This window comes from Suricata suricatta, chromosome 4 (genome assembly GCF_006229205.1).
Source record: "Suricata suricatta isolate VVHF042 chromosome 4, meerkat_22Aug2017_6uvM2_HiC, whole genome shotgun sequence".
Taxonomy (NCBI): domain Eukaryota; kingdom Metazoa; phylum Chordata; class Mammalia; order Carnivora; family Herpestidae; genus Suricata; species Suricata suricatta.
Genome location: NC_043703.1, coordinates 96,029,516 through 96,056,474, shown reverse-complemented (window position 1 = coordinate 96,056,474; position 26,959 = coordinate 96,029,516). Strand labels below are relative to the sequence as shown.

The window sequence follows — 26,959 nt, the reverse complement described above, 5'->3', positions numbered from 1 at the left end:
CTTTCTTCTTTATTCCTCTAAGTGTGTTGGGAAAAAAAACCTCCTTATTTTGTTTTGACTTCCATTCTAAGTTGAGCATCTTGTTTTACATATAATCACCCCTTTGGATGTTCTTTTCTTCACTTGCCTGTGCTTATTTTTGTCCATTCTTCTAGTGGATTGTTTTTGTTTGTTTGTTTGTTTCATATCACTTGATACATGCTCTTTGTATTTCAGAGGTATTGACTCTTTGTCATACATACTACAAATATTCCTCTTCTTTTCATTTGCATCTTCACTTTATTGGTGACACCTTTTCCCCACAAAACTGTTAATATTTATGAAGCCAGATATGCTAATCTATCATGTATGGCTTCTTTGCATGACCTCTTATCTGTGTGTGAAGTTCTATATCCATTTTCAAATTTCTTCTCACTCTACCGCAACATTTACTATGCAACAGCCACTCAGGTTTTTGTTTAACAGTTTCTGAAAAGCAAACTTTTTCTTTCCTCTAGATCATTACGCCTCATTCTTTCTGATTACAAAACTCTTCTGCCCACTTTTCACTTGACTACTCTCCAGTCTTTTCCCCTCTTTCAGCCAAAATGTCACAAACTCAGAAAGGTCTTTCCAGTTCCCCAGTCTAAATCAGAAACCCCTGTTCTGCTGCTACATGGCAGCTACCATTTTCTTTCATCATACGTGCAGGCTCCAGCTGTCACTTCATGTTTAACTGTATGATTTTTTGTTGAATGTCTCTTTCCCTCATTATATTTCAAGGTCCATGAGGGCAGATGTCAAATGTGTTTGGTTATCTACTTTATTCCCAAGACCTAGTACAGCCCTTGGAACACAACTATAGTTCACTTATATTAATTGACAGAAGGAGGGAATGTTCTTAGAAAACTTCACAAAAGATGGGGCATTAAGTTAATTTTAAGGAATAAATAGTATTTAGGCAAGCACGACAAAAAAGATCACATGCGTCAGCCATATAGGTAGAACTTTATTGGCCTGTGGGAACTGGGGATAGCAATAAAATTATGACTGCAAATTCCTTTGAGAGAAATGGAAGACAAGTTTGAGTAGGTAGCTGTGGACAGATCATAAAGGGCCATGAAAATTGGCACTTGGCCAATTGTGATTGTCTACTGCCGTTTTTGTTTCATGTAGTGCCATGTGAGGTAGTAGCTTGTCCTAGCTGGTGCCTTCTGTCCTCCAGGCACATGATTAGTTTTTCTGTGGCTAGCATCCCTTCCCATGCAGTACCTAGATTTCTGGTGAAACAACAGTCCTTCAGTCCCCCCAGTGATGTCCTCTGTACTTCCCTTCAACCATGTGCCTTTGTGGCTTTGAGAGTGGCAGATGAAAATATAGACCTGGCAGCCACACAGGTGGTAAAGGCTTATTGGTTTCCAAGTTCTTTCTGAATCTCCATTTCATTAGAAGGGCTATGATGTGTCTGACATGTCCTCTCTCAAGCTTTTTGTCTGACCTGCCTGAGCAAACGTCTGAATGTGGAAGGCATGGGTGGAGTTGATGGGAAAGGAAGATGGGAAGGATTTGAAACATCCAGCACACATCATCTCTCAGACAGCTGGAGTGTGAGTTGAAATTAGTGCACGCCATGCAGATCATTGCCTACCTGCTTTCTTGCAGCTGTGGCATTTAAACATGCATTCTTGTGAGTGACTGCATTGTAATTGTTTCTTCTGACCCACATTGTACTGAGGCACAGAAATGGAAAAAATAATAAACTTTATTTTTCTGGAGATGGGGGACAAAACTGTGCTAATATTAATTCACAAACACCCCAGGAGCCTACGATTCCAATTTTCTTTTCACAGTATTAATGAAACTGGGTACTGGAAAAGTCCAAATCCTCCCCCATAAATCTGAAACCATTTTCAAGACTAGCCTAGAATTATAATAACTTTCACATCTATTAAAACACAGTACAGTGCTCTGTTTTAATGAGATCATTTTAGGCAGCTCTTTTTCCTATGTGGGGTAGAGAAAGAAATTTAAAATTGATTACTTTTAGTTTAATTTATGATAAAACCAGAAAGATTGGTCAAAGACTCTTAGAAGAAAATTCAATAAATGCATCTTGCCAGTAGTTTTTAGAAAGGATTATTGTAAGGCAAGATATCTAACAATTCCAGGTACAGAATCATAAATGTTGAACGTTGTGGAGTTTTATATTCCTTTATATACCCCTCTTGATCTGAAATATATAGCTCATATTCTCTTTGTTTTTTATCATTGGTATGTTTTATTCTTTACTATTTTTTAAAGTTGGTCATCTCTTATCATTTTATTTTCTTAAAACTCAAAAGCTGAATTTTCATTGTCTTAAGTATATAGTGAACTGTTGCTTCATCCTTGATGTGACAGGGTCATGGTTGATGACGTACCTAAACACTAACAGTCTGTATTAAAGAAATAAAACCAGCAATAAGAATTGTCTGGGAACTACGATCTCACCCTATGAAGCTAAGTTTGGAAACAACATAAATATAATAAGATTACAGTGAAAGAACCGCTCATCGAAGTAGACAAAATAGTTTCATAAAAATGACACTTTGAGTGATAAAAAGAGCATCTGATGACATGGTTATTGCCTTGGTGAACTCATCAATGGAAATAAAAGGCCCTACCACCCACCAAACTCATTTTATGTGCCAGGAATTAGGACTGTAAGCATCATTTCTCGTGCAGGATTGTAAAAACGTACATCATGAGCAGTTTTATTTTTTAATAACAATACCTGATTGCTATTTTTCTAGTCTCAGAAAGAATAACCAAAGGATGCCAAACACTTTCCATTGCAAAGTAAAACCTCTTTGGAAAAATTGACTAATGTTCAAAAATTTACCATCCAAAATGCATAGCTATTTTAGAACTTTCGTTGTGAATCATCCTGCCAGGTAAATGTGGGCTCTGTACTCTCCATTTGCATAAACTAAGGTTATGACTAGATACAAACAGTAACAAACTGACAAATATAGGCCCCAGTGTAGCTCTTAATGACTTAATGTGTCCTCACATCCCCATCTACATAACAAGTTTTAAAAATTGGTAATGAAATAACATTTATAAATATATATGTTTATATGCCATATATATGTAATTTGGCACATAATTATATTCTGTAAACACATTTAGAAGGCTGTATTATAAAGTAAAGCATTCCAAGTGAAATGCAAAGGCTTTGTTCTGGTGAGACAATCATATTTACACTCTTTTGGGAGTCCAGTAAGGACTATTTTGTATTGTGATTTGAAATTAGGAACTTGGGGGGCACCTGGGGGGCTCAATTGGTTAAAGCGTCCAGCTTCGGCTCAGGTCATGATCTCATGGTTCATGGGTTCGAGCCCCACATCGGGCTCTGTGCTGATAGCTAGCTCAGAGCCTGGAGCCTGCTTCAGATTCTGTATCTCCCTCTCTCTCTGACCCTCCCCTGCTCGCACTGTCTCTCTCTGACTCTCAAAAAAAATAAATTTAAAAAAATTTTTTTAATTAAAAAAAAAAAGAAATGAGGAACCTGGCAGTAAGTTTGTTACTCATTGAACACCTTGCTGGCCCACTATACTGTCTGCGGGCCACCTTCAAGAACAAGTGCTGAGCTGGGAGAGAGACACACAGAAGAGGTAGAGAGGGGGGAAGACGTAGAAGCAAGAACAGAGAGGAACGTGGAGTTGGTGACAGAGGCCCCCGAGGAGCTGGTAAGACATGAGACCTGTCAGGTCTGCTCTGTTCTGTTCTCTGCTACAGCCTAATATATCACTTAAACATGTTTGTTCCATGGTGGTTTTTAATGCGATCTAAATGAGTTCTTATTTGGGGGAAATGATGCTCTTTCACAGATGCACTGCCAAAGACTGTCAAAAATAAAGAAAGAACATACATCAGGACAATTTCTTTTCCTGTCCTGGTAGTTTAAAATAACTATCTCAGCAAACTTAAGGATAAGTTAGAATTTTAAATAGTTTACTTTTTAGTTTTTTATGGCACCAACAAGTGTATTTATTAATGGTTTTATATGCTAGGGTCCTGGTGGATGTCTTTTACATTTGCTGTGCATTTTCCACAATGAATTATTATCTGATATGATATATAGGCTTAGGATATGATGTGGAAATGTGTTAATGATTGTCCTAATACATGAAAGATTATGCCCACCTAAATAATCACGGTATTAATTAGACAGTGAAAAACAAGAAAATTCCTGGAGCTAACATGCAGGATTCCTTATTAATCTGGGCCAAAGCAGACTATGTAGAGACCCTCAGATCTTGCCAAATATTGGAAAGTGATAGACTAAGAGAGAATTAAAAATCAGTTTTCATCTGTCCTTTATGTTTTTATTTATGTTTGAGAGAGAGAGTGAGGGAGGGGAAGAGAGGGAGACAGAATCCAAAGCAGGCTCCAGGCTCTGAGCTGTCAACACAGAGCCTGATGTGGGGTTTGAACTCATGAGCCGTGAGATCACGCCGCTAGCTGAAATCAGGTACTTAACTGATTGAGCCGCCCAGACACCCCTCATCTGTCCTTTATGATAACACTGTTTACTGGTCCATGAGTCCCGCAAATATTTTCATAGCCATTTAGCTGGAAAGTAGTTTCTGTGAAAGAGGTTAATACCTTTTCGAAAGCTCTTTGTCCTTGAGCATGCAGCCAATGGCTTCTGAATCATTTAGGCAAAAATGCCAGCAGAAATCAAAAGGCTAAGATATTTCATCAACTCTTTTTTTTTTTTTTTTTTTTTGGCTTGCAACCTAGCCTCAAATCAAAGTACATGTACCACCACCACAGTTGAAAGCTTACTGCCAGTTTCTAGTCACACCAAAGGAGACTCACATACTTTGGCCTGTTCAGTACTCCTCCCCGGTCCCGGCAAAGTTTTCCATGGACCTGGGCTCCTGGTGCCGCTGGTCCAGTTAGCTTTGTTTTACAAGTCAGTTAACTTTTGACCACTTAAGGACTTAACTGCTAATTTGTACGTATCTCGTTCTTTTAGTGCCCTCCCTCATTTTGTTTTACCTGTTTTTAAAGAGTTCTCATCACATGCTGGTTTGTTTTTTTGTGGCACTGCTGAAAAAACACTTAAAGATTGTTTTATTTATTTAAAATGTCTTGATTTAATGTATTAAGGAGTATAGAGGGAATGCAAACTTCCCAAATGCAGAAAAGAAAATAATTGCTTATGGATTTCACTGACTAAATTCCCTTTTTTTCATTGTCATAAAGGGTTAAGAGAGGACTGAGTTTCTTTTTGATCTAAAATTTTAAACAAATTATATAAGAAGGCATTTAGCCTTTTTTAGCCATTTCTACTCCTCTCTGCATTTAAATTAATATGGAATTTCCTCAGAGGTTTTCCAGGGATCATCAAAATAAACCATTAATAACAATAAGTGAAGCCACATTTGTAATTTATAAATATTTAAATTTCTCAAGCCTTTTGTTGTACATCTGGGAGAGATGGCGTTAGTGTATAAAGACTTTTGATGTTAGCACAAAAGTTAAGAAAAATGTCACTTATCCTTCAGATTTTAAGCAAAAACAGAAAAAAATTACTAAATAATCAGTGAGACATGGAAGCAACTGCATTTTCCAAGCAGGCCTATACCTGTGGTGGTTATTAAGTTTTTAGTGTACACCAGGGAAAAATGGATAAAATGTTTCATCATTGGGTTCGGCATTTGGGGTAGGTTATTTTTAAAAAATGATATTTAGAATCTTTGTTTACATATGGGTTACAGAGATATTTTTAGGCCTGCATGTGACTTAAGCAACATTTTGGCTGGAGTTGCAAAAAAGGCAAGTGTTTTCCTTAAATAGGAGTGTTTATAAAATGCCTGTATGACAAACTTGAAGTGTTTGAGGCTTTGCTTTGGTCTTTGCATCTTTGTAACATTGATTGTTGATTTCCATTTGTTGCATTTGTTGCTACACAGTTGTTGTGAACATAGATCAGAAATATTTGAGCAGTGGGGTACCTGGGTGGCTCAGTCGGTTAAGAACCCAACTCTTGATTTTGGCTCAAGTCATGATCCTAGGGTTGTGAGATCAAGCCCCAAGTCTGACTCCGTCCTGAGCATAGAGTCTGCTTGGGATTCGTCTCTCCATCATACTCTCTCTCTCTCTCTCTCTTTCTCTCTCTCTCTCTCTCTCTCTCTCTCTCTCTCTCTCTCTCTCTCTCTCTCGTATAAAAATTAGACTACAGTTCTTGGATAATGTAGTCCATTTATGATACCAATTCCTAACTGGAAAATAATGAACATATATATTCTTAGTATAGAACATTTAAACCCTGCATTTCGTTAAAAAACTCTCAAGTCTTACTAGCATGAACTACATGGTTAGGATTTTGTCTCAATTTCCCCATTCTTTTCTGACAGACAAAGTGAGATAATTATGAAAATGTGTTTAAAATAAAAGCACACCATCAGGTTGGGGGAAAAGATTTAGGTAACATTTAAATAAAATCCTTTCTTTAGCTCTTGAGACACTATGTTAAAAGAGCGATCCACAAATGAGCAAGTGAAAAGTTGTCATTTAATGAAAGTTAGCAGCTGAGTTAATTGGCAGACTTTGGCAAAGATGACTGTATTTGAAAGAGAAAGTGCTGCCTCTGGCTTGTGAGGTAGTGACAGAGTTCCTGCAGCACATTCTTTTCTTCTTGAGAGGAAATTAATTTCCTGTAATCAAATTCTGTGGATTAGAGTCTTTGTCTCCTTCTCCATTGGCCACAGCAGCAACTCCAAGGCTTTTTATTCAGCAACATTACATGGGCTTTTGTAAAACAAGCAGAGAAAGGTTTCACCTGATACATTTTGCAGCTCCAGAACAGAGCCTATTGCTACTTTGAGACCAAGCGCTGTTACTTTGTAAGTGAGTATATTTGTAAGGCTTTGTTTGGGGAAGAAAAGGAAAGTGATAGCAAGAAACCCACATTTAGGCAGAAGAAATCTTGGTGATGTTTGGAAGTGGCATTACAAAGCAGTACAGGGCTATAGTTGGTAAATTACTCCCAGTATTGAATAGGAACTTTTGTAGAAATATTTAAAAAATAGCAACTAAATGATGTTTAATAGTAGTATGATAAAAGCACTTTAGTCTTCAATTTCTATAAAAACACACACCATATATATATACACAGGTACCTATATATCTGATATATATATATATATATATATATATATATATATATATATATACACACACACACACACACACATGACCTTGAGATTATTTTAATTCATTCTGCCTTACTTAGAAAAAATAATATTTTGAAAACTATAGCGTTTTTAATCTATGATCTCTGAAAAGTAATCTTTTTCTCTAAGACAAAGGAGAGGAAACAGATTTAGAGAAAGAAAAAACAATCCATGACCTAGGCTCAAAATAGGACAGATTTTTATCTCTGCACATTTCCTAATCTTTTAAAAAATTCTTTCAAACAGGAAATTTATTGTGTAGAGAAAAAGTGTCACCCCCACCTCCATTTACAAATTAAATCCCAGGACTTTTTCTCTCCATTTATCATCCATTTCAGTGCCTAACTGTGCTTTGGAGAAGATATTAATGCAACCTGTAATCCATTTCTTGTACCCATGGAAGAGCTTTATTTATCCTTTGGAAAGGATGAATAAGAATTCTGCCAGTTGAAGAAAAATGGGCTAACCAATCGTTCATTCATTATCTATTAAGTACCGAATTTTGACTCCTACCCAATCTAGATAGCCTTTAAAACTGAGAAAAAGTATTTTCCTACTTCCCCCTCCCACCCAAATTTAGTTTTGGTCATCACTCAACTGACTAAAACCTCCAACAGAAAAGGATTCAGTTTTGTTTTAGTTTGTGAATTGTGACTAACATCATACTTTTACAAGGAAATTAGTCTGGTTCAAAATGCCTAGACGATCTTATTATTCAATACTATATTCATGACTGGATGAGGCAATATGATTTCTAAAATATAGGAAATTTAGCTATTATAATTTAGAGTCCAGAGCTAGCCCCAGTGTTTCATATGAACATCAGTTTGATTGTTAAATTAATACCCTCTGATATTATAAGGTTTTTTCATTATGATTTTATTTACCATGTTGGGTTTATGATTTTTCACCTAACACATCAACATGGCCCTTAAGAGCTACAGAAGCATATTTGGGGCTGCTCTTACAGCACTTACATTAATAAAACTGATCTTTGATCAAGAAAAGGTGGCAACTTTCCCAACGCCGTAGGTGTCCTTCCTTTAGGCATGGAAATAGAGGGTACATGTTAATATAGCTCTTGGGCATCCAGTGAACTCCGTAATCACACTCCATTTTTCTCGCCCTCTTTCCTACAGCTAACCCCACCCGAGCAGGCGGGCGAGAGCCCTACCCAGGCTCAGCGGAAGTGATTCGGGAGTCCAGCAGCACCACGGGCATGGTGGTGGGCATCGTGGCTGCCGCCGCCCTCTGCATTCTCATCCTCCTCTACGCCATGTACAAGTACAGGAACCGGGACGAGGGCTCGTATCACGTGGACGAGAGTCGAAACTACATCAGTAACTCAGCACAGTCCAATGGGGCTGTCGTAAAGGAGAAACAACCCAGCAGTGCGAAGAGCGCCAACAAAAATAAGAAAAACAAGGATAAAGAGTATTACGTCTGATCGCAAGATCCTAAAAAGACCCTTGTATAGAAATAGTCTTCATTTTATCTGAGACATAATATAAACTTATTTACTTTCCTTTTTACGAAGCACATACAAAAGAAGACAGGGAATGCAATCAGGAAGGAAAGACTGTTTTTAAAAAAATTAAAAAACAAGTATCTCATGCTCTTGTTTCTCCAAAAAAGAAAGTAAAAACAAAAGCAAACAGGGGCCAATCAATTCCCTAACATCCACAGTGTTTTCATTTACTCTGCCTGTCTTTATGTTGCTGGAACATTTCTAAAAGACAGTGATGACCGTTCGCATTCATAAAGCAAAGGAGTATTACAACATCAAGGCACAACACAAAAACAACACAACACACAACACACACAAAGAAAAAAAAAAAAAAAAGAAGCTACCTATGATCCTGGATTTAGCCAAAGTGCTAGCGCTTTCCTGAGAAGTCAGTTAGTCCGATCGCCAGAGAAGACTGGGTATTTGGAATGACCCAAACTGCAAGCCTTTGGGTTTACCCCCGGCGCAGCTGGAGCAGTGGTTGGAACTTGCATGTGAAACAAAGTGCTGGCTTTTTTGAAGACTCGTGTAGGAACACATTCAAAAAGCCCCTTTCTGGTTGTGAGGGAATAAAAAAGTACGGAGGCCTTATTTTCAACAATGTGAAATATAAGGCACATTTTCACACTAAAGTTTCAAAACAAAAAGAACCCCAAGAGGGCATAGATGCAATCATTGGGAAATTTTCATGCACGCTTAATATGTTATTACATATGTTTATATAAAATCCATCTCTGTGTGCTTTCTGGACTGTGATAAGTGACGTTTTATAGCCTGTTGTATAGAAAATGCAAAATATATCTCTGCTCTTCAGCCATTTTTGGTAAATTCAATGTTATAAGTGTTGCTAAGTATAGGGAGGTTTATGACATTGGAGCAACAATTATTTCAGGGTTTTGGTTTTGGGTTTTGGTTGGTTTGGTTTTTTTTTTGCCACCATTATAAATTGCCACAATTACTTACTTTTTTAAAAAAATTACAATGTAGTGTTTATTCTAAGGAAGATATGTATGAATGTATATAAAAAGACTCAGCTACTTTTTTTTCTAACATGTACAGCCTTCATTCTGTTGCAATTAAGTTTTAGTATTTGTATGAAAGGTGTGAATTAGAAGGTAAAATATATACATATGTATCTTATAATCTTCTTTTCTCCCCCAAATACTCACATTTTTCATATACTTTCACCATTTATAGTCACACACACACACACACACACACACACACACACACCCAGAGGAATCCATCAGATATGATGGAAAACCCGAACGTATATATAACAGCAAATATTTACTGACAAATTGAAAAGCAGGAAGGAAGGAAGATAGTTGTGCCAAGGTATTGATGACAAATGGGGTGATTTGCTTCATTGAGATCATGCTCCCAAGAAACCCTGAGAAGATTTTAGTCCCTAATGAAATGGAACCTTTTCTTAGCAAATAGAATATCACTGGTATATTGCCGCACGAATATGGAACATTATGTGGGGAGGTTGCCGAAGCAAAATTGGTTAATCTACAGCTTAACCCTGGCTGCTGCAATTGAAAACTTTGTTTCCAGTAAAATCATATACATATGTGTATATATATATATGTATATATACATATATACATATATATATATGCACACACACATACACAAACACATACACACTCTGAACCTGATGTGCATGATACTTTGGAAAGTAACCACTTTCTCAACTAAGGAAGTATTTTCAACAGTTGTATTAGTATCCATCTAAAAATATCATTCTCTGTTGATTATTGACCATACTTTAACTTTTATGGTTTTATATGTATATCATTAAATATAGTTTTAGTTTAACACACATTAAGTGATAGAAAAGTATAGATTATGCACTTGTTTTTGCATATGTTTCAATGATGTTCATAGCAATAAATTATTAATATGAGCAGATAATGCAAAGGAAATGCATTATTAGATTGGAAGGTGATGCCTCAGTAAAAATTGGTCACATTACTTTAACATCTCCTAAAAGAATGATTTTAGATTTCATAAAAGAGAATACCTTTACCATGAGCTTTAATCAGCAAAGGCAAAAAACACAAAACATCTTTGCGATACTTCAGTTGATGAAAAAAGCCGAGAGATGGCCTGGATTTCAGACATACAGCACCTTAGAAATATGTATAATTCATAGCAAATCACCACTATCTATGGTTGCCAAGTAATTGTGGTGTGTGAAAAGTCTAAAAGCTTTTCATGACCCAGAAAGTAGAGGTTTAAAACTAAAATTTAGTATCCATAACTTGTGTTTCAGATTTACTTATTTTTTTTAATTTTCTAGCTTAAAGATTTCATGTCTTTTTTTTCTTTTCCTCTAATTCAGTCTTACTCAGGGAAAGCCAGTGAAATTGGAAGGTATATATGAAACCACTAATTTACATCTTGAGGTTTTACAAAGAAATGGTTGCTTTTCCATTTGACCTATTGAACTCAAACTAGTTTCCATCTGGAAAGATTCTAAAATATGATAGAAAATAAATAATGGCATTTTAAAGGAGAGTATCTATGAAGCATGTTGTTTGGCAGTGATTGATTTCAATATTTCTTTCCAGCATAAAATTTAAAATTTAATGCAATGATATAATCTAATATTGTCAGTTAAAATATTTCTAATGTTATTGGCCTACACAAAATCTAGCAATTTTTTTTCTTCTTTCTTTTTGAATGGAGAAAGAAAAGAGAGGAACATGAGCTAGAGAGAAAAAAAGACATGAATAAGATCCAAGTATCTTCATACCAAATGTATCAGGGTTCCACGACTAGTTGGCAGTTAACAGGATTTCACACTACCTGGCATAAATTTGATTACATCTCTAGACTGTAACTTTTCTGACTGAGTATGCTTCTTTTTTATTCATGTAATGTGTTGCCTTTAAAAAAAAAAAAACAAATACTACAATAATGTGTGAGGTGGTCAGTCCCCAAGACATCAAAGAAAGGCCACATGACCCTACCCTTCTAGTGCTTTGTGTGATTGGGTATCTAAGGGTTTTGTTTTGTTTTTTTCTGTTGCAAGGCCAATTTATCCATTATTGGAAATGCTAAGCAAGTGGAATTTACTGTTTTGTTAATAAAATATTTCTTAATACAACTGTGGATTTATTGATTTCAAAAAAGCATATGCGGCACCATTTGGGGACAAAGTAGCCCACTAAGGAAGACTAAATTAGAAAGGAAAACCTGTCCTTGAGACAACCAGGAGAAGAGTACTGCCTCTAATTTTCTGGGTTGTAACATTTGTTAAGCACATCTACACTCATACACTTAAAGATACAGCCACTCAATGTGCCTTTGTTTACATCTGTTCATCTTGCTCTACAGGAAACTGCAAACTCACAGAAAGAGTTAAAAACAACATGAAAATGCTGATTTCATACATATGATTTTCTCTATAAGAAGCAGTATAATTTAAGTAACTCTATGATTAAACTCCAATACTATCACTTACTAGCTACAACTTACCTAATTTTTCTGACTCACTTTTCTCATTAGTAAATTAAGGGCAGTGATACCAACCTCATAGGGTAGTAAGGATAATAAGAACTAATGTGCCTTGCACAACTAAGTGCAAAGAAAAGGTGGCTATTTGTATACTATTATTTTCCATAATAATAATAAATTCAAGAAAACATGTTAAAAATGTTTGCTCAGGTTGTGCCATTTGAAAAATAAAAATGCAAAAAACAAGTGTGTAAAGGAATATACTTTTTCATTTACCACTTTTTTTTTTCAAAAGTAAAGTGACTGGAAATCAGATGACATATCAGTTACTCACTCTTTGTGAGTGGTAGTCTAGAGGTTGGAAATTGATTTAAAACTCTGGCTTTTGAGAATACTGTCATAGAAAAGCCTGAGCTCCGTCTTTTTCTTTGGTTTTACAGTACAAGGTTTGAACATGAGTGCTTAATACATTTTATACCTACGTTGTTCTAGACATGTTATTTCTTTCTTATTTACTCGTAACTTTTAAATATATTGGGGAAACAAACTACCTCTTCTTAATGTCTAAGTTAAAGCCTATGTAATGCAGCTTCCCTTAAAAATTTATGAAAATTTAGGGATGCCTAAGTGGCTCAGTCAATTAAGCTTCTGACTCTTGGTTTCACCTCAGGTCCTGAACCCATGATTCATGAGTTCAAGCCCTGCATGAGGCTGTGTGCTGACAGCACAGAGCCTGGAGTCTGCTTCAGATTCTGTGTCTCCCTCTCTTTCTCTGCCCCTTCCCCTCTCACATTCTGTCTCTCTCTCTCTCGAAAATAAATAAACATTTAAAAATTATGGAATGATCACAGCTGTATACAATTTATCAATAGTAAACAGCTCAGTGATTCCTGACCTATGAGGCATAGACCTCCAGAGTCCAGTGATTAGACACCAGGAGTTAGTAGCCTCTAACAATATTTATTAATAAAATTTTAGAGATATATTTTTTTAATTTTTTAATGTTTTATTTATTTTTGAGAGAGAGAGAGAGAGAGAGAGAGAGAGGAAGGGAGGGTCAGAGAAGGAGGGAGACACAGAATCTGAAGACAGGCTCCAGGCTCTGAGCTGTCAGCACAGAGCCTGACACGGAGCTCGAACCCTGAGCCATGAGATCATGGCCTGTGCTAAAGCTGGATGCTCAACTGACTGAGCCACTCAGGCGCCCCAAATTTGACAGATGTATTTAGAGAAGTATTCTTCTGGGGAGAGAATCTAATTAGGTTCATCAAATCTTCAAAGGACTTCAAAAGTCCCTAAAATGTTAAGAACCAAACACACATTGGATACAAAAAAGAAAACTTTGTTATAAAAATAGCACTGAAGATACAGGATTCAGTGAGTACTTAGAAAGCCTCAGAGATGTCATATACTTTTACAAAGTCCATGGATGGGCAGTATCCTTTTCTACAACTTATTCAGCTGTCTAGCCTTCATATAAATTAATTTTGCTTCATTTTTACAAGTTCAATTTTCAAATATTTATTGAGTTCTAGCATATGTAAATCCATCTCGTATATCTAGTATTTTGAGCAACATGATATTCATTTGAAGACCAACTTCTCCAAAGATTGCAGTACTTGATTAAGTATTTTAAAGATACATTGCATATATCTAATATACAGCAAGGTCTCTCCACCAAAAGCATTCATCCTGTGGAAGGCTCCAGTATTTTAAAGTTGGTACATGGACTGCAAAAAAAAAAAAAAAAAAAAAACTAGCTAACTGACCTCAAAATTAAATTCATTGGATGGCAAGGAGGAAATAGTTCTTTATGAGGGTTATACAGAGAAGATGGGTTGACTCCTCTTTTATCAAGGAGGCTGAGTAATTCTAGACCAACTATAGTAAGTGCATCTTGTGCTTGTATAAGTATTCTTATCATTGAGTGCTGTTCCTCCAGACAAGACAGCGGTTCCGGGTGAGGAACATCGGTATTCAAGTGGTAGCATCCTCTGTTTCTCACCTGAATCCCATCTCTGTGCAAGAAATCGTGATAGCTCTCAGGTGCCACTGGTCAACCCTGCCAAAGAGTGCAAAATAATGCCCTGGAAAAAAAACATAGACCGTGGAACCACAGTATTGGTCATTTAGAAAAAATAGCAATAAATCAAAGGAAAGAGAGAGAGAGAGAGAGAGAAAGAGAGAGAGAGAGGGAGAGAAAGGAAGGTGGGGGAAGGAAGGAAGGATGGAAGGAAGGAGGCAAAAAGGAGAAAGGAAGAAAGGAAGAAAGAGAGAAGGAAGGAAGGGAAAAAGAAAGGAAGGAAGGAAGGGAAAAAGAAAGGAAGGAAGGAAGGATGGAAGGAAGGAAGAGAAAGGAAAGCAAAGGATGTCAGTAAGAAAGTCTGGTTGAATACTTCTAGTCTGATATTTACTGTTTAGAACAATGTATGTTTACAATTAAATAAAGTAATAATGATCTGTCACAAGCACAGTATTTAGAGCAAGGTGTCTGGGGCTAAAGCCTTGTCCTTGCACCATCTGTCAATCAGTCATATCAAGTTTATTCATAAGTAAAAGTGAGATAATGAGACGACTGGTGGTTAGAATTTTAAAATATAATGCATTTAAATGCTTTGCATAGTTAGAATCTGATACTTTACTAGCAGATAAAAAATAAAATAAAGTTATAGTGTAACATAGAAATGTTCTGGGCAGCTGCTAAGAGACTAGAATTCATGTAAAATTGTATGTTCAAACTTAAAAAATATTTTAAAGGTTCAAGTTAAGGAATTCAACATTGTCCCTGACAAAGCCTTATCCAGCCATGAGTAAAAAGAGCAGTTGCTTCTTTTGCGTGGTAGTTTGTTGTAGGGTAACTGTGATTTCTAATTTCTAGGTTCTTGTAGCCCCCCCTTGCTGATTCTCTTTCTCTTTGTGCAAAATAGAATGCACTTCATCTTCCACGTAACAGCCTTTCCAATATTGTCACTCTCCCTCCATCCTTGCGTGGGTTTCCTTTTCTTCATTCTTAACTTTCTGGTTTCCCTTAGTCATTACTCAAATTATCTGGATGCTGAAATTGCCATAATCTTAATATCCTTCTCTCAAATCCCCATTCTCCTCAAAATGTAACACAGAAGTGACCACAGTACTTGTAAGATCAAATTACCAGCTACAATGGCGTTTTTACCTTCCTCAATTTGAACCTTTTAATACTTAAGTTTTCACTTAAGTACACTATTTTTTTAAAAAGCTTATAATACCTTTTTGGATTATAGTTAATTTATAATCAACTAAAATCACCAAATCTCTTTCCAAGATGGGTCTCCTTTAACTTATACTTATGAAATGAAATGTATTATTTGATCCACAAAAAATTCATTGTATTGAGTCTGAATACTGGCTGGTTGAGATAAATGAGTATCTTAGTCCTCTCCTAATGTCCTCTCACACAAAATCATCAGCAAATTCTATACACATTTTGTGAAAATAGGTTCACTAGGAAAGATATTACGCAAACCTCAAAAGATTTCCCACTAAAAATGCTTAACTGGGGAGTAGGGATAGATTTGAGCCCTGAGGGACATTGGGTAATGTCGGATACAGTTTTGGTTGTCACGGCTGAAATGGCGAATGCTACTGGCGTTCACTGGGTGCAGACCAGGGATCTGGATAAACAACGCACAGGAAAGCCTCCCCCAAACAGACAGTTATCCTGTACAAAATGTTAAATGTTTCCAAGGTTGATACTCATAATATATATCACCTGGCTAAGATAATACATACAAACTTGCCAGTCATCTTTAACTGGAGATTCACTCAATGTATTCATCTTGTTTAGGAGAAGATCATGAGAAACTAAGTTGCCTTGCAATCAAGATACAGATAATTTTCTCCTAATGTGTCAGTAAATCTTACACTTTAGGGAATTAGTTTAATTTGTAATGCTGTTTATTAATTATCAGTACTTTTTAAGAAAATGACCACAAAGCATCTATTTTTAAAAACAATTATAATATTGATTTCAAGCTCCCCACTATAGAATTTGAAACATTCGCTAAAATCTGGGCAAATCTCTTCTTTCTCCATTCTTCTGCCATAACTTCTTATTTTCAGAAAATGGTAAAGTAACCAGTATAATTTCATAATAACATTTAAGTTTTCTGAATTGTATTTGGCCTTGACAGGACAGATAAACTTTTGGAAAAGAGGTCTGTAAATCATTCACTCTTCACTTACCTTGCACATCAGCTCTTACTAGTACTCTATTTCTTGGAATCTGATTTCAAGAGTCTGAGGTGTAAGTGTGTGATTTCTGGCTTGCTTAGTCTATCCCAGAATAAGTACTCTGGCATTTTCTATCATTTCCAGAAGGTCACTATAATGGACTTTTCCTTCCATTATCCAATAATCTTTCTGAATAGCAAAATGCTTTTCAGAGAAGTGATTCCAGGGAGCACTGGAATAGGAAGAAGGAAGAGAAAGGAAGAGAAAGAAGCCCATTAAGATTATATTTTAGTGCTAAGGGCAATAGAAGCTCAATACTACTTGGAAATTCTAGGAGACAGTGTAGAAAATGCTTCAGAATTGTTCTGCCTGAGAGCTAAGGAAATGGGAATATTTGTCTGTCAATTCCTATCAGTCTTTTTTCGAAGGACTCCTGGGGGTAAAAGGGTAGAGGCCCTAACTCCGAAATGCTTTATGTGACATTGCCACCTGATGTGCTGTGGTCTGGAGAAAGCCCTCAAGCAAAGAATTGCATGTGCTTGCAGCTAGAACCCATTTGGTTACTGTGCTCCAGAATGGTGAATGCTGGGGTATACCGATGGGTCATGTGCACATCAATAAAGTTCCTTATGCATTTATGATTTAATACTTAAACTAAAACTGAATTCATTCAGTTCTCTGTCTGGTAAAATCTGTTCTGAACTGAGCAGCTCATTCTCCAAAGTGATGTGATTCTACTTTCAGACCAGTCTCTGTATCTTCCCTGAGGCTCTTTGATAGGGTTCCTAGGACCACGATGGCTCCTTCTGGCCATCTTGCTATTATTTCCTATCATAACTGCATTGGTCTAACAAATTCTATCCTCTTCTCATTTCTAGTGGGATAATTTATCTCAGTGTCTCTCATGTCACATATAGCAACCTAGATCCAAAACCCAAACACTGGACTCCCCAAACATAAGGACCACTGGGCACGTGTAGCTCCCCTCTGTGGATGGGGAAAGGTAGTCCCAGAAGTCAGATTCATCGTATATTCTTGTCCATATGTTCCTCGCATACGAGGACACTGTGTGTCTCACCACCCCCTCGGAAATTTCCTCAGATGCCTGCCTCTGGCTGGGAGAGGATGGAGGTAGATGTATCCCTTCTTTATCTGTGGAAAAAATCACAGAAAGTGAACTTCTAAAAGGTTTAAACATTATTTTACCCCAGATTCCCAGTGGTAAATCTTAGTTTTATATAGTCAGGAGATGGGATAGAAGAAGCTGTGCCTTTGGTATCACTAGCCTGCCTACTTGTGCCATATACATTACAGGATCTCACCTAGAGACACTGGCCTGTGTGTTTCCCTTGGATGTTGGAAAGTATTCCACAGAGATGTCCTCGCATCTCTTTATATCCTTCCCATTTCCCCTTTAGCCAGTCCTTTAACTTTATTGTTTTTGCTCTGCTGGTGACATGGAAGTCTTCACCATATCTCGTGTGGGTTTTAAGTCATTGTAATAATGAGCTTCCATTGGGGAACGTTTCAAGTTCTGGATATGAAAACATGGAATACAGATATCCAAGCGGTCTTGTACTTTGGATACAATTTTATTTTCTCCTTTTGTAGCTATTTTTCTCTATTGGTCTTTGTGTAAAACAAAAACAAAAACAAAGCAGACATTGCACTGTATTGTTCTGTCAACAACCCTCACAAGACACCTTACCTGTTCACTTAATTTTAGACTAAATTATGCTTAAGGGTCCTTTTCTTCTTATTGACCTTGAATCATGTTACAGTGACATCTCCAAAACTTGAGAAAAAGTTATATTCTCTTACCTCTTCTTGATTCCTCCAGGTATCATTTCTGCCTATAGAATGTAGGAATATATATATATATACATATATATATATACACATATATATATATAATTTAAGGTCATATATATATAACATACTCTTTAGGTGTTATTTCTAAATACATATTTTTTAGAATTTCTAGAGTTTCTATTCTATTTTTGATGTTTCCCATTTAACTTTAGCCCTATTAACTTCCAGACAATCTGGCTACTGGAACACACACACATTTTCTCTGTATTTTAGGAAGCCTTTTCTCCCAAAGCCAGCAGCACATGTCTGACCTGTACCCAAGATTTCCTTCCTTCTATATTATAAATTTCACAAAATTTTCTGTTTTTTCCATCATCACACCAGGACTCCATTATCTGGTGCTGGGGAGTATTAAGTCCAGAGTTCCAATCAATTTGGTTACCTTTCAAGACTTGTCTAAATGATCTACTTTTGATATAAAGAAACTTTTCATAGGTAATGTAAGTAGCTGGAATTTTGACATCTTGACTCTGCACAAGTTTTATTCCCCATGTCGGTAAAATCTTATCTATTGTTCTCCACAACATCACTTTTTCTTCTCTACTCTTTCATCATCATCAAAATATTCTTATCATATGTCAATATTAATGCTCAATATATTTTTGGTTTTTAAACATTTATTCATTTTTGAGAGATAGAGAGCAGAGGAGGGGTGGAGAGACTGGGAGACACAGACTCTGAAATAGGCTCCAGGCTCTGAGCTCTCAGTGCAGAGCCTCATATGGGTCTTGAACTCATGAACTATAAGATCATGACCTGAGCTGAAGTTGAATGCTTAACCAACTAAGCCACCCAAGTGCCCCAAATGTAACTATTTTTTTTTGCGAAAACTAACACTTGTAGTTAAAATATGCTACATGGTTCAATGGTTAATAGCTACAAGCATTGTGCGGTGCTGTATAGTCTACAAAGTACTCTCACAAATACCATGTCATTCCATTTTCACAACAACCTTCTGTGTAGACAAGAAAGGTGATATGTAGGTGTTACTGAACATAATAGAAACAAGGTTTCAGAAAACACAAATGGCTTAGGAAGTATCACTCACACGCAAAAAAGCTAACTTGCCAGCTCTTGATTATTTTTTATTTTGTGTTTAGGACATGAAGGACATTGTGATTAACAGAAATCCATGATAGTTCAACATGATCTCTCTAGCTTTATCATGTTACAAATCATTTCTTGGCATAGCTGGCAAGTGGCACAATTTTTCTTCCTTATGAAGGTTGCTAGCAAAAAGCAGAAGCTTAAATATTCGATAATAAGTCAGTAACAGGCAGCTGGGTCTTAGCTAATAAAAGAGAAGTTAAGGAGAGAATGATAAGCAAAATAATCTAAATGTATTTCTGCATTTGAGTAATGTGTTGATGATAATGATACTCCCAAAACTAGCACATTCCAATCTTTTATTCTATTTTATCTTTACAATTTTCCTGTGAGGTAGGTATAATTGGGATTCGTATCTCCATTTTGTAAATGATAACAATGAGAACGAGAAAGGTTAAGAAACCAAACATAAAGTGACTTCTAACAATAAATTAGTATTTCCTACATTCGGTCATATCTCTCCTGAAACCAGGGGAACCACATTTAGTATCATAGTTTAGAAGAGCTGAAAAAAACTCCTCAACTCCTCCGTTCATAGATGAGGACATTGGGGCTTAACATTAGGAAGTGACTCATGAATTTACACTGCTGTTAGCAGCCAAGCTAGGACTAAACTCTGGGTCCCCCGACTTCAACTGCCACATCCTGACACCATAGCCAAGAAATACAGACTCTGCAAACAGAGAACAATGTGTACCCATTAGTGATGCCAACATTATTTCCCCAAACTTGATTTCTTTCCAGCTGTCTGATGTAAATCTTTCAGGTGACCTTGCTGTTTATCAGATACAATTATTGCTTTAAAGTTTAGTGAGAAAAAGGCAATGTCTGGCGTAAAGTGGGTAGTCAACAGACTTCTTTGAGTGGGTGACAATTAACACAATTGGATTGGCACTGGCATTTCTACTAACATTCACATATTATTTCTACGATGGAGTCGAGTAACAAATTCAAAAATCAGTGGAAAAGCAAGAAATTTATTTTTTGTTGACAGTGTTTTCTGGCCTGTCATCAAAAACACAAGCCTCACCTTTTACTCCCTTAACTTAGCAAAAGAGCAGCATTTTCCTCAATAATCTTGAACTCCTGCCACCTACTTCCCCAATAACCTCATTTACTAAGTGATTCCTTTGCTTTCCACCCTGAACACCTGGGCTTGAACAACCCGTTGGGTTCGCCACCATCTGTGTGAATTCCACACAGTACTTTTGTTAGTGATCCTTTCAATAGCTATACTCCAGTCCCAAAGACCTCTCCATTAAGTTCAGTCTTAGTCACTGAGGAATGATTTATACAGATCAGCAACATGTTTTTTCCCCCAAAGACAAGTGCATTTTTCAAATGCAGAATTTTGCAGTCTCTCCAATGACTATTCATCCTAACTGTTCTTTCCCATTTCTCACAGCAATTAATAATAATTGCCTCACTTGTAATATTCTGGCCTGCCTTTCTATCGTATTGCATCATTATCTCAATCTCCCCTCATCTACGCTTGTCCTGTTGCCAACACTAACACCCAAATGGTAGTCAATTGCTTTCTAAAGCCTTTTCAAGAATGCTTGTATTGGGCGCAGGGCTCGCTCACTTGGTGAAGTGCCTGACTCTTGATTTTTGCTCAGATCATTATCTCATGGTTTGTGAGTTCAAACCCTGCATCTGGCTCTACACTAATAGCACAGAGATTGCTTGAGATTCTCTGATTCTCTCTCTCTCTCTCTCTCTCTCAAGGTAAATAAATAAACTAAAAAAAAAAAGAATGCTTGTCTATCTTGCCCACTTTTGCAGACTTGTATGATAGAAAGCCGATCTGCAGCTCTATAGCAAGCTAATCATTCCTGTCTTTCTTATTCATCCTTAACTCTTAATATTTTCCGTTTCCCAAAGCTACGTACAAACCCCACTGGCTGCTAGAAATCTATTCCTTAAGTATCTCAAACACAACATACCCCAAACTGATTTCATTATTTCTCATTTAAAACTATATGTAAATAACATCATCAACCTTCCATGCAATTAGAATGAAAATAATACAATAATACAAACATATTTTAAATAATGCCTGGCATCTTGTGGGATATTTGGAGTCTCTATTTTCCTTGTCTATACACACTTTGAATAAGCCTAATTTTTTATGTATGCAATATCCCTGGTTAGTTCAGAACATCATTATTATTTTTAATTCTTTTAACGTTTATTTATTTTTGAGACAGTGAACGTGAGTGGGGGAGGGGCTGAGAGAGAGGGAGGCACAGAGTCCGAAACAGGCTCCAGTCTCTATGCTGTCAGCACAGAGTCCGAAGCAGGGCTTGAACTCACGAACTGTGAGATCATGACCTGAGCCAAAGTTGGACACTTAACCAAACGAGCCACCCAGGAACCCCCAAATATCATTATTTTTTTACTGGATTTTTGTAAGAACTATAAGTCCTCTGATCCACATTTATCATCTCTGTGATCCAATCTTTACAAAACACATTCTCACTTACACCCATCTCCTTTTCCAAGAAGTCAAATGGCTCTTTTCCACCTTTAAAAACAAAAAAGCCCATGCTCTACATTTGTGCTCTCTACCTCTACTCCTGAGCCAATTTCTCATGTATTTATATGTCTCTGTAACTTGTCTTATTTTGTACCTTAGCCTAAAAAGCACCAAGGTCCTTACCAACAGAATGCATTCTCTTATATCAAGGCCCACTTCATAATACTTAGTAACATTTTCTCTTGTCAACCCAGTTAGAATCAATTACTCCTGCCTTCACAGTTATAGTGCCTGTGTGTCTATTAATTACTTCCTTCATTCTGCCTTGGTCTACAGTTAAGTGTTTATATATTTTCTCAATTATATGTAAGTTTAAATATCAATTCCCTCCATAAAACTTTATAAATGCAGAAGTTGGAACCATTTTCTTTTCCTGTGTATTCGCACAATGCACTGTTCACATTGCTTATATTGCATTTTGAGCAATTTTTATATATAGCAATTATTCTTAATATAGTTATTTGTAAATTATTCTATGTCACCATTTATGGAAAGTAATAACAGTTTTTGTTCATTTATTAAAAATTTTGGAAAACATCTGTGATGTCCTATGCCCTGAGCTAGGTATTCAATATATAATTTTAATCCCACATAGAGTTTACATGTCACTGGGGAAACAAACGGTAATCAAAGAAACATGCATGAATCATACATTATAATTATTGTTTTACAAAGGAAATATGAACACACGACAAATGAAGATTGCCATTGATTTTGTTAACTAAGATCATTTAGCTGACCAGTTCAGTCAACTCATGAAGATAGAGTTAACCAGGCCAAGGATAAGAAGAGGGTTGGAAGTTAAGTCTATGTTTAAAAAAGGCTAGGGGCCTCTGGGAGGCTCAGTTGATTAAGTGTCCGACTCTTAGTTTTGGCTCAAGTCATGATCTTACAGTTAGTGAGTTCGAGCTCCACGTGGTGCTTTGCACTGACAGTGCAGAGTCTGCCTGGGATTCTCTCCCTCTCTCTCTCTCTCTCTCTCTCTCTCTGCACCTCCACCCCCTATGCGGTTTCTTTCTCCCCCCACAAAAAAAATTAAAAAACAACTTAAAAAAAAGCCTAGAACACATGAGGGACCGAATCAAAATCAGTGAAGCTGGATCATAGAGGGCAAGGGTGCCAGGGTGGAACAGTCTGCAAAACGAGACTAGAATATTAAATAAGAACCGGATAATTTTGCCTGCAGATAAAAGAAAATGCAGCTTAAGCTCTCTTACTAAGGAGGTGGCTCACATGATTGGACACTCAAAGAGATGGCAGACATCATGGTTGACTCAGTGATGTTCACAAGAACCCAACTTCTTTCTTAAGCTCTGTGGGCCTCAAATGTTATAGGTAGCATCTTACAAAGTAGCAGCAGGCGCCCAGGTTTGAGGAACGCCAGAAAAACACAGTGTCATTACAACAAAGGGAAGAGAGTGGAAGATGAGGAATAGTTTATTGTGCTGGTTGTTAAAAGTAAAACAAAAAACAAAAAAACAAACCAAAACTCTCCTTGATGATTGACAGATGCTGGGAGTTTTTTATTTTATTTCAGCAAACCTATAAGAGGAGAAACTAATAAAAGTTCCAGAAAGAAAGGAAAAATTCAAGTAATGAAATGTGCTTCTAGTTACTGAACACGAGTCTCAGCCCCAGTTCATTAAAATCACCTGGTGAACTTTCACAACCACTAATGCCTGGGCCTTACCCTGGGGGCCTGGATGGGGCCAAGCGATGTTAATTTTCTAATCAGTTAATTTACTAATTAATTAATATATACATTTATTAATTTGTAAGTTCTCCAAGTCTCCTAATGGACAGTAAGGGGTCAGATAAATCACATGAATATAACTGTTTGAATCTGTTTCCATGGAATAATCCATCTACATTCCCTTAGGCTCTAAACATAGAATTCCTCTTTGGTTTATCCTGATAAAAATCAGAGAAACTCAGTTGTATGTCGTGTATACCAACAAAAGTTGCTTAAATAATATTGGTAGAAGCATAATGCATCCACGAATAGTGTCAATTATAAACAATAATTGGTTGAGAGCATTGGGTTTTTACTTTTCCTGTTCCATAGCCGCATTACGGTTCATGTGTCTGGATTTCCTTCCTCCTAATTTTTCCTATGTACTCCATAACCATTCATCTCACCACCCCAACTACAACGTGATTTTCCTGAGGTCAATGATTAGGTTTTACACTTCTCTTTTATTTAAGCACCAGAACCCAGGTAAATATCAAAACTCAGAAGAAATTTGATAAATATGTGACTGATTTACTGATATACTCACGAGTCTATTTCAACCTCTCTTTAAAGGGACTCATGAAGGAGGAAAGAAGCAGTCTTTACGGCCAAGTTCAAAAATAATACCACTGGTTGCTAAAGGTGAATTCTCATCTTCTATTCTCTTAGAAACTTTATATACGTTTATTTTGACTTCTCACCTCCTCCCCATTCCTAAAATACAGTAATAACCGCAACGGTAATAGAGCAAAAGCTGACCGTCTTAATTCAGCTTTGGCTTAAGCCAGAACAGATGGTAAAACTTTTTTAAAACCAGGCAATACTTGAGAAGCAATAAATGAAGGTGTGCTGCTGAAGTTGCTTTATGCCTGTAAGAGCTAACGCACACTTGGTAGTTAACAAATTCACAGAGTGAAAATGTTGGGATGGGCATTTGTAGTCCCTAAACTCCACGCATGTGTGGGAGAGAGGGGTGAAATCTTGAGGACACTTCAGAAATGGTTCAAGGACAGACCAGTGGGTTTAGCAGAAATAAAAAACCATCAGATCACCTTTGCCTATGAAAACCAACCAACCAAGCAAACACTTTTTCCCCTTAGGCAGAAGAGTGCCTATGGTGAAAAGAAAAAAAAATAGAGACAGATCCTCCTCGATTGCCTGGTCTTACAAAATCACCACAAAGAGCTACTTTTCTGGCATTTTGTCATGAGCAGTGAGACTTTTGAGATGGAAAGCTATGGCCAACTTTCCAATCACTATAATTTGCTTTTTCTTTATTCTGTTTTATGTGTCTCTAACTCTAGTCCTAATTAGGGCAACGTAAAGAAACTTTGTCTCATAACCTGAAAGCCTCCAGATTATCTGCTGACTGTGCAGTTTCCAGTTGGAGCCGAGCCAAAGACCTCTCCCAGGTTCATGTGGAAATTTTTTGCCCTTTGCCATGCAAATCATTTATCTATTTGATTTTATCCTTTTGATTTATTAAAAATGTTGCCACTGGCCTTAGGGCTTCTTGGCAGGGATACAAAATGTTGATGCAATAATTAAATTAAATCTGGCACAAGGACGGGGCAAGAATCAAGTAAAAGGGAAAATCTTCTATCTTAAAAAAAAAAGGCTTCAAAGAGACACAATTTATATCTTATATTCGCGGTCAGTAGTGGGAAGCCGTGTCCAACTTATTTCATTAACCTCCCTGGAACCGGCTTTGGCTTAAGCCTGGTAAACTGGAAATGTGTTCCATCAAAATTGGATGAACGAAAAACATACGGAATGAGGCTTAGGTCATCGGCCTCCAGGTGAGTGTCAGAACCTCACCCCTGGTGGCCAGTGCAGGAATGAAGTAAAGGAAACCTCAGACAGGGCTTTCATGAATCACTGTCTCCTCCCACACCGCCTTCTCCCCAGGTTAGTAAGCCATTTGTTTTTTCCTGACTCCAAGGTTTAAAAAAAGGTAGCACATCCAGCGGTTCAACCACTAAGGGTTTATTTACAGTGTGCCTTAGGAAGAGATGTATTCCCTTTGCCTTTTCATCCTCTTAAGGTTTCTTTCCTCCCTCCATTTACCAATTTCTCTTTTGCTGTTTTATCTCAGACCCTCACCTCACTGTACCCTAAGTGGCTTTCTCACTACCTGCTGTGAGCCTTGACTGGCACATCATTAAAGCAAAAAAAAAAATAATAATAAAAAAATAAAACAGAAGTGAAGGTGGTTGCAGCCAATAACACGTTCATTCATTCAGTCAACAAGGATTTAATAGGAAATTATTATGTGCCAGTTTCTTTTTAGGCACTGGGCACAGGGTGAGCACACAGATGTGTTTCCTCCTCATGAAAATTTCATTCTAGAAAGCAGACACCTCTCAGAGGACGCTTGGCTCCTGCCAGAGTCTTTTGACTCACAAAAAGCAAGGGGTCAAAGATTACAATGAGGTCCAGAAAATGAGCCCAGCTGTGCTAGGAAGAATGCCAGCAGGCTTGGAGCTGCGTTCCCGCTGACGCACTGCGGGGTGTAGCTGTGGGTTGCATTTCCTCCCTGCCTCTCTCCTCTTCCATGTTGAAGATTATGTTACCCTTCAGAAACCTTTTCCTTTTAATCTGTTCTTTCCTTTTCTTTTACAGAGAGAAATGCAGGGCATTATCTACTTTCAGCCAAAGGAAAAAATCCTTTTCTCCGTGGGGTTTCCTGATTGACTTGTTGAGTGCTGAGAATTTGTCCTTGGCTCGATATTTCTCCTTTTAGTGATTGAGGGAAATCTCCGGATGACAATACTACACTCCTGGGGGTAACGCCTTAAATCAACACAGGACGCTGTCATCCAGCGCTAGTTGTGATCACCTTGAGTGATTTTGAAGAGGAGGGAAAACGGAAGCCTCAAAACAACTTGCCTCTTCATGTGCTTAGTGATTCTTAAGTAATCACAGCTGTGACCTCACACTCAGATGCTCATGCTCGCCCTGCCCTTCTGCTGGCGGCGGAGTTGGGCAGGGAGCCAAGCTGTCAGCCGCGCTGCTGAGATGGTCATGCGCTGTGGGCACAGCAATGCTCTGAGCTAGCCGAGCAGCCGCGGATACAGTCTCTCGCTTTGGAAGGCTTATGTCAGCAGTCAGGGCTCATGCACTGCTCTCCAGGTATCCAGGGCAATATTAGCATCCTGCCTTCCTCTGTGCTTGGCAACAATATTCCTTGTTCATAGATAGGTTGGCCACTGTGAGGGGTATCAGTGCTCCAACTTCAAGCAAAGAGAATACCATATACCTCTACAAATGCTTCTGTGGTGTGCTTATTATTTTTACAGGCTGTATACAAGAAACCA

The 26,959-nt window shown here is 37.3% G+C and overlaps 1 protein-coding gene across 16 annotated transcripts in view; it reads left to right on the top strand.

Moving 5' to 3' along the window:
• Window positions 1-11,833, top strand: part of NRXN1 (neurexin 1) — a 1,090,776-nt gene extending 1,078,943 nt beyond the window's left edge. For all 16 annotated transcript variants that reach the window (XM_029937337.1, XM_029937334.1, XM_029937332.1 and 13 more), the window contains one exon: window positions 8,348-11,833. In XM_029937337.1, coding sequence (XP_029793197.1) covers window positions 8,348-8,655 — 308 coding nt within the window. In that variant the 3' untranslated portion in view covers window positions 8,656-11,833. The remainder of the gene's footprint in view (window positions 1-8,347) is intronic.
• The last annotated feature ends 15,126 nt before the right edge of the window (window positions 11,834-26,959 follow it).